General features: G+C 39.0%; 1 protein-coding gene and 1 long non-coding RNA gene across 2 annotated transcripts in view; one reads left to right on the plus strand and one right to left on the minus strand.

Moving 5' to 3' along the window:
- Positions 1-4,221, plus strand: part of LOC138947169 (uncharacterized) — a 68,157-nt gene extending 63,936 nt beyond the window's left edge. The window contains exons 46-49 of the mRNA XM_070318605.1: positions 614-710; positions 1,153-1,199; positions 1,983-2,118; positions 2,666-4,221. Of these exons, the coding sequence (XP_070174706.1) occupies positions 614-710; positions 1,153-1,199; positions 1,983-2,118; positions 2,666-2,747 (362 nt within the window). The 3' untranslated portion in view covers positions 2,748-4,221. The remainder of the gene's footprint in view (positions 1-613; positions 711-1,152; positions 1,200-1,982; positions 2,119-2,665) is intronic.
- Positions 4,222-4,796: 575 nt separating this feature from the next.
- Positions 4,797-8,842, minus strand: part of LOC138947160 (uncharacterized) — a 4,203-nt gene continuing 157 nt past the window's right edge. The window contains exons 2-4 of the long non-coding RNA XR_011449573.1: positions 6,479-6,657; positions 5,230-5,411; positions 4,797-4,914 (exon numbers count right to left, since the gene is read on the minus strand). This is a non-coding gene — a long non-coding RNA (uncharacterized lncRNA). The remainder of the gene's footprint in view (positions 4,915-5,229; positions 5,412-6,478; positions 6,658-8,842) is intronic.

Raw genomic sequence — 8,842 nt, forward strand, 5'->3', positions numbered from 1 at the left:
AGCTTTAAAAGCTTGTTCATCTTTTTTAATGTGATTTTAAAGAATGTCAAACTGTACGATACAGTTGTGTGAGGTTTACATTTCTTGTTCTGGAAACTAAGAAAGCAAAAGCTGACAGCCTTCCTCAGTCATGAAGCCTATGGTGTGCACCACAATACAAGATGAACAAATGACAAAATTTGCAAAACAGTCAGATTATCGGATGTGTGCGGTATTATTCCATAATTTGATGCACACGGAAGTATATGATTTTAACACACACACACACACACACACGCAAACACACACACATACACACACACACACACACACACACACACACACACAAACACACACACACACATACACACACACACACACACACACACACACAAACACACACACACACACACACACACACACACACACACACACACAGCTACCCAGATCTTGTCTTGTCTTTGCGCCCAAGAAAGACAACGTGCAATGGAATGCAATGGCTTTGTTTTTACTATTATTTTGTGGCTCTATACAAGTTACCTTTCTTAACCCTGCAATGGAAAATGTTTCTGTGCCATTTTGAAAACTAGAATATTCAATCGTCTTGCAAATAATGTGTGCTGTTTTGTTTCAGTCACATCCAACACGACCTCCTGTGACGTGTACACAAATTACGTGACGTGTGACTCAAACGAGATGTGCGAAGAGACCGACAGTGGTCCACAGTGCAGGTGATTATTACAATTCTCTCTTTTTTCATTCTAACATCTTGGGCTGCAAAGTAATCAATCATTCGTTATTCAGTTACAGCATTGCTGTAGTTTTAGTACCATGTACCTCTAAGAGGAGCCTGAAAACGAATTTTTTAAATCTTATTGTGACATACATTGTGGAAAATGTTTTATTCTAAGCAAGTAAAACTTAATTTTTTAAACAAGTCTTGAAACTGAATCATTGAACCCCAGGTTGCAGTCCTATTGCCCTGTTTCACGTATGCCAAACAGGTGTGGCTTGAAGATATTTCGTACACAACTATATTGAAGTACAAGTCGTTTCAGTGTAGCTTTTGCAGAAAACGAACCTGTCAGAAGAGTCTATTTGAAATACACATAAACGAATGAACCTAGGTTTTTATTCAAGATTTCATTTAAACTCCAATTCCTTTTATTTCAGACTAAAGGACCAGGTGATACCAACAGAGTCTGATGATGGTGGTGATGGTGAGTCTAAGAACTTTTTAAAGCTGACATTTGTGACCCTCCACGACGGTATGAGTCGCATGTCACCTTTGCATGATTTTCATATTTTTCCATTTTCCTAAAGAGTTTTTTATGCTCTATCCAGTGGTGAAAACCGTTTTAGAAAAGAGCGAAAACTGTTTGAGTTATAAGCCCGTGACTAAGGTGAACCTCACACTGTTACCAGACACTCCCCGGACTTATATTATGCCCAGCGCAGAACCGCGCGAGGTGACATGCGACTCATTTCGTGGTGGAGGGTCACATTTGTGTTTCGGTTTCTCTTTGAAAAAAACTTGGTGTTTTATTTTGGAAGAGAAAGTATTTGGTTTTTTTTAGTAGCTTTGCTTTTTAGAGTTAATGTTAGTAATGTGTTGTTTTGGCAATCGATATTATTTTCTCTGCTGGGTTTAATTTTTTACAGACGTGGGGTGAGGAAGTTATTCTATGAGTCATTTCTGTGTAAAACAACTAGATCCTTACACATTTGGGGCGATTCGAGGGTACAGTTTTACAATCTGCTCCCCAGAACTATTAGCGATGTATGCCAGTAGTTTTGTGTTGGTCTTTATCGTATGTTTGGGTTTGTGTTGGCTTTTTCCCGCGTGGATGATTTTCATTCTCCACACTTTGTTGTTGTTGCTGCATGTTGTTGTTGGTGTTGTTGATGTTTGGTGTTTGGTGTCCTGAGCAACGACTCAATGTGAGCAAAGTACACCAGTTGAAAAAAGAGCCAGCTCTCATGTTAAACTATTGTGTCGTCAGAAAAAGTACTTGGTCTCATCATCGGACTGTCAGTGGGCATCCCGTTGCTGATCGTCATTGTGTGTCTCGTGGCTGCTCTCTGCTACCGCAACGCCAAGCAGAAATCTATGACCGAACCAGAAAGGAACCGCAACAGGTATGATATGTTATTGTCCGATACGGTACGGCTGTTCTGTGTAGGTTTAGGTTACAGTCTTCAACATAGCTCAAATGATTAGTTGGTATGAACGTTTGAGTTTCTTGGTTTTTCGTTAAAATACTATGTATCTATTCATTCAGTAATTTATTTTGGTGTTTGTGTGATTGTTTGTCTATATAGTTGATTGCATCTGTATGTGTGTGTGCTTATGTGTGTTCAAGATTGTGCATAGACTCTGTGTGTGTGTGTGTGTGTGTGTGCGTGTGTGTGTGTGTGTGTGTGTGTGTGTGTGTGTGTGTGTGTGTGTGTGTTTGTGTGTGTGTGTGTGTGTGTGAACGAAATCAAATATGTGATTCAAAGCGTTCGTGGTGTGCGTGTGTTTGTTCCAATCGTTCTCGTTTTTGTCATGAACAAAATACACAACTTTAAAGTTGCATGAACATATGTCTTTCACATGTTAAAACATTTAAAATTGCCATCCACTTCTCCAGTTGTATATATAGCTAAATATACCTAATCAAACAATTTCTGTTTGTGTGCTCAGCGATGTGTACAACTTCGATGTTCAACATCCACTGGACGGCAGAAATGGAAAGGTCAACAATGCGTTTGCTCCTTCATCGTAATACGTTGCCAAAATGACAGGCAGTTTACGCCCAGAAGGACAGAACCGATAGTATGTTCTTTGAATCCAATTAGGGTGATATGTGTAATCTTGAATTCATTAAGGGTGTTTTCTTATTCATTATACTATGTACCTAAAATTAACTGGAGTAGAATCAAACTGAAATAATGTTGTGTCATGTTAATTGTAGTGAGGGTGCTGTGCATACCAGGGGAAACTATTGTAGAGTTTGTACATTGCATATATATTAGCAACATGTTATGGGGGTATACAGACCCTAACTTTTGTTCATCATGTAGGTTGAACATGTGGTATGATTTGTATTTCAGCATTGAAAAGCCTTTCTTTCATTCTGTTCTCAACCGGAACGTACCAATCCTCTGGTCTTACGTTATAACAACAGGTTTAAAAATACGTTCAAACACAGAAAATTGTAAAAACAAATTCAGTATGACATTGACATATCAGAAATGTATATAATGCTTTTATTCAATTAGCACGAAAATGTCTACTATTCCAATTATTTTGCCATCTAACGGAGTAAATATTATTCTGATATTATTTGTAACACAACAATGTTAACATTTCTCAGGGCTCCCCACCGACGCTCTACCTGGAGGGTCCCGGGACCCACAATTAGATTGTTTAGGGGTTCCCAAAAAAACCTCATCAGAATGTTAGAGGGTCCTAAAACTGGGAGGACTTCTGTCAGACGGTTAGGCCTAAAAAAAATAGGTGTGGTTACGGTAACCCGACCTACCCTATTTTTAGGGGCCCACCCTATAACTTTTTATTACATTTGTCAACAACAACAAAAACAAAACGAGTGCAGAAAACGCAATGAAAGCGAAAGCGCTCGAGTCGCACACTTATTTCCCTGTCAAGTAGGTTTAATTTGTACACATTAGAAAAAAAAGTTATTAAAAAAAAAGTGATTGCCTACCTTCCTACCCTATTTTTTTGGCTATGTTACCTTAACCACACCTATTATTTTTTGTGGCCTTATAAAAGTATTGTATCGGTTTGATTTACTCTGTAAATTTGGGTCGGTAGATATATATCGAGCATTTCATCCTCTTCGAAATACAGCAAACTGAACGTTCTTGTCTATGCTGTATAAAAACTAGCAGACGATTACATCAGCATCGACGAAAAGTATATATATATACAAAAGACGATAAAATTATACCATTAAACGATATTATTAGTGACTCGTCATACAGCCAGGCGAAAGAATTATAAAGTACCATGTTAACTTGTTTTCATTTTCTGCATATATTGCCGCAATTCCCGGTAGCTCAGATCAAAATAAATGAACAACTCGTTAATGTGTATCCTTTTGTTGCTATTTCTCGTGAAGACAACTATGAATCTGCGAGGTGTTTTTTTCAGTTTTTATTGCAATGTTTGTCATTTTTCATGCATGAAAATGTTAAAAACAAGTGTTATTTGACAATAAAGAAATTGTAAACGTTGGCACCTTTGAATTGTGACATCATTTAAGCGACATTTTACTTCCCAGTATTACTTATTGCTGATTTTCTTTTAACGGAAAAACACACGTAACAAACACACACAAAGAATGCAACTGGATATCATCTACATTAATTCACGTTTTAACTGGTACCACGACATGACAAAAAACAAAACAACCACCAACATTGAAATCGTGAAGGTGAAAATGGGAACATATCCGTCTTGTTCTCTTCAGTCTGAGGAATACAATGGCAAGTTTTATGGAACATTTACTTATAGACAGACCTAAATGTTCCGGTTAGGTAGGCGTGGTGTAAAACGAAGTGCCTTTTTTGCCGAACTGGAATAAAACATCAGTGATCTATATTAGTCTCTGAGGCAGTGGAAGCGTACGTTGGCATCGCAACGTAACAGGGCCGGACCCAGGGGGGGGGGGGGGGGGGGGGTTCCAGGGGTTCCGGAACCCCACCCCTGGAAAAAGCATGTACCTTGCTTTGAGTGTGTGTTTTTTTTTATTTCGCTGATTTGCCCCCCCCCCCCCCCCAAAAAAAAAAGGAGGAACCCCCCCCCCCCCCCCCCCCTTACAACTCATTTGGTCCGGCCCTGCGTAAGGAGAGGATGGTGCCAGGTAGTCGTCATCATTTCACTTGTCGGCAATGATGTCATAGATCCCTTCCTCTTCCTTTGACAATCTGAGGTAGGCTAAAATAGAAACCATTGCATCTTCCTGACTGAAAGAATAAGCTGTGATTGTTTTATGTGTCTTGTTCATCATTTTTAGTGTGTGTGTGTGTACGAGTGGTTAATTGCGTGTGTGTGTGTGTGTGTGTGTGTGTGTGTGTGTACAAGTGTTTGTGTTTGTCTGTACGTGTGTGTGTGTACGTATGTACGTGTCTGTGTCAGTGTGTTTATGTGTGTGCAAATGTGTGATTGCTTACGTGTGTGAGTGTGTTTGTATTGGGCTGTTTAGTCCTTTTCATGAAAAAAATAACGTGGTATACTCTCACCTGACGTGAAGGTGTGGATTGATCATCGACCGTGGCATCGCAACTTGTTGCCCTACATTCTCGTATGTGTGGTCCTTTGCACCAGTATCGTGGGTAATAGTTCCAGTACGTATTGGCGCCAATCCACACAATATTCGTGCTCCTCTTGCACTCTCGGAGCGGAAGTGGAAGGTCTTTTGTTCCTGTACAATAGAGTTCAAATGATATTTAGTATTATCCTTTGATCGTTCCATGAACTGGAAAACAACATAAATGTCTTTAATCAACTTCGGCGGAACCCCTCCCCTCTCTCCCTCTCTCTCCGAAGGAGAAAAAAAAGAAGAAGAAAATGCAATAACAAGTCGCGTAAGGCGAAATTACTACATTTAGTCAAGCTGTCGAACTCACGGGAAGAAACTGAACGCACTGTATTTATTCACTAAGACAGTACAGCTTCGTCAATCCCCGCGTGAAGGAAATCGCTCACCTTCCACGTGCAAAACGTAGTGATATTGACACGCCAGATTAGCGCGGTAGCGTATTGTGCTTAGCAGGAAAGCGCGCTTTTCTGTATTCTTGTTAACTTTCTGAGCTTGTTTTGAATACAACCTATCATATCTATATGTTTTTGGAATCAGGAAATGATCACGAATAAGATGACATCATTTTTGGATCGATTTCTTACATTTTAATCGTAAGACTAATTATTCTATTTTCGTTAATTGTGATCACATTTTAAGAGTAAACATGACATATATGTATATATTTTTAGATTCAGAATGTGATGAAGAATACGATGCAATCAATTTTAAATCTGTTTGCGAAAAATCGATTTTAATGACAACTTTAATGAGCAAACTCATTAATTAAATTTTAAGCCTCCAAGCTGAAATGCAATACCAAAGTCCGGGCTTCGTCGAAGATAACTTGACCAAAATTTCAACTAATTTGGTTGAAAAATGAGAGCGTGACAGTGTCGCCTCAACTTTCACGAAAAGCCGGATATGACGTCATCAAAGACATTTATCAAAACAATGAAAAAAACGTCTGGGGATATCATACCTAGGAACTCTCATGTAAAATTTCATAAAGATCGGTCCAGTAGTTTACTCTGAATCGCTCTACACACACACACACACACACACACACACACACACACACACACACACATACACCACCACGACCCTCGTCTCGATTCCCCCCTTTACGTTAAAACATTTAGTCAAAACTTGACTAAATGTAAAAAGTAGAGTATCAAGCTTTTCCATACCTGACGCAAAGTTCACTCAATCTTTTGTAGTCGTATCAGCAGATATTAATTTAACAGCACGCCCCCACACTGTACAGATACCACCTGGACTGTAGACGTATGGTATGTGTCTGAGTTGAAGGATGCGCTCACCCAAAGCTAAAGATTGGACATATTTGTGGTGATTTACACAGGGTTTCCTGGAGAAAAGACAAAAATGTGTGATGGTGAGACGGTCGCTTGCGCTCGTAAAGATACGCAAAAGGAAAAGCGTTGAGCATGTACTTTTTACAAACTGTACGTTTTCTTCTTAAATGGAAGTAAATAGGTAGCTCAGTACATGATTCTGACAACAAGCACGTCTGCTGCACACATTGGTTATTTTTCGTTCTTTTTTAGATCGCGTGGCGGTTTCGTGTTTTTGTGTGTGTTTTTTGTGCCCTTTATTTTTATGGGTGCCTAAGATATAATACCACACAACACACACTGACGTTCACAGTAATCCGAGCAACGCTGATTCCTTATATCGTTTCTAGCGTTTTCATAGAGCTCAGTAAGTGTTTGCCAAAGTAAAAGGAATAGAGACAAGTTGCAGTTGTACATTTTGACCTCGTAACAGGTTTACCGCCATTCCACGGTTTCCGCGCAATACTTCCCCCCTTAGTCGCGTGTACACGTTCGTATCTGACTCAGTGACTTGATCGTATCCTTTTAGCAATATAAACGATCTTGGATTTGAAAAACAATATTCTTACCGTTATCTCGATATGGGGGGTGCTTTTTACATTTAGTCAAGTTTTGACTAAATGTTTTAACGTAGAGGGGGAATCGAGACGAGGGTCGTGGTGTATGTGTGTGTGTCTGTCTGTCTGTCTGTCTGTGCGTGTGTGTGTGTGTAGAGCGATTCAGACCAAACTACTAGACCGATCTTTATGAAATTTTACATGAGAGTTCCTGGGAATGATATCCCCGGACGTTTGTTTTCTTTTTTTCGATAAATACCTTTGATGACGTCATATCCGGCTTTTTGTAAAAGTTGAGGCGGCACTGTCACACCCTCATTTTTCAATCAAATTGATTGAAATTTTGGCCAAGCAATTTTCGACGAAGGCTGGACTTCAGTATTGCATTTCAACTTGGTTGCTTAAAAATTAATTAATGACTTTGGTCATTAAAAATCTGAAAATTGTAAAAAAAATAATTTGTTTTTTAAACGATCCAAATTTACGTTCATCTTATTCTTCATCATTTTCTGATTCTAAAAACATATAAATATGTTATATTTGAATTAAAAACAAGCTCTGAAAATTAAAAATATAAAAATTATGATTAAAATAAAATTTCCGAAATCGATTTAAAAACAATTTCATCTTATTCCTTGTGGGTTCCTGATTCCAAAAACATATAGATGTGATATGTTTGGATTAAAAACACGCTCAGAAAGTTAAAAAGAATAGAGATAAAGAAAAGCGTGCTATCCTTCTCAGCGCAACTACTACCCCGCTGTTCTTGTCAATTTCACTGCCTTTGCATCGAGCGGTGTACTGACGATGCTACGAGTATACGCTCATGCTGTAAAAATGCAGTGAGTTCAGTTTCATTCTGTTAGTTCGACAGCTTTACTAAATGTAGTAATTTCGCCTTACGCGACTTGTTCTACATTCAGCTAACAAGGAAGTACAGATAAGGCCTTCTTTCACTGAACCAATCATCACCAGGTCCAAATCAAAGGGGAATACTATCATTTCTACCGTTGGTGGATATTTTTCTTTATCTTGAAAGAAGTGAACAATACAGTTTGATCGAAGGGGAGGGAGTTAGCTAGAGTAGCATGAACACGACCAAAGAACAGTTGTTTGTGGTTGGTTTATTTCGCTGATTGTTTTTTTTCCGCGTGTTTCTTTTTTTTCTGTTTATTTGTCGGTTTAGGCTTACCAACTTTTTGTTTCGTTTATTTTAGAAAACAGAAAAAAATAAAACGTTCGTCAATCGAAAGTTCAACACAACGCCACGACTGCAAGATCCAGTAAAAACTCGTCTGCGCGCCTTTAGTCGTCCCTTACCTCGCTGAAGGTGTTATCTCTCTTTGGGGGCTGGGTGAGTCTAAGAGGGGAGGTGGGACCAGCGGCTCGTCAATAACTATTGGGTCTCAGGTCATATAAAAAGGGTGTGTGGTTCCAAACTGCCACTCAAGATTCAGAAACATTATCACATTGCGAGAAGACTAACAAACCATAGCATGTTTTTACAAGTCTGATAGCCAGGACTTGCCTGGGTTAGAGAATTATTGTAGAAACATAATTATGCTAACAACATGCATGGCAAACTACCACAATCAAACAATATTCGAGAGTGCTGAAGTACCAGCAATCTGATAGGGAAAAC

This window comes from Littorina saxatilis, linkage group LG14 (genome assembly GCF_037325665.1).
Source record: "Littorina saxatilis isolate snail1 linkage group LG14, US_GU_Lsax_2.0, whole genome shotgun sequence".
NCBI classification, from domain to species: domain Eukaryota; kingdom Metazoa; phylum Mollusca; class Gastropoda; order Littorinimorpha; family Littorinidae; genus Littorina; species Littorina saxatilis.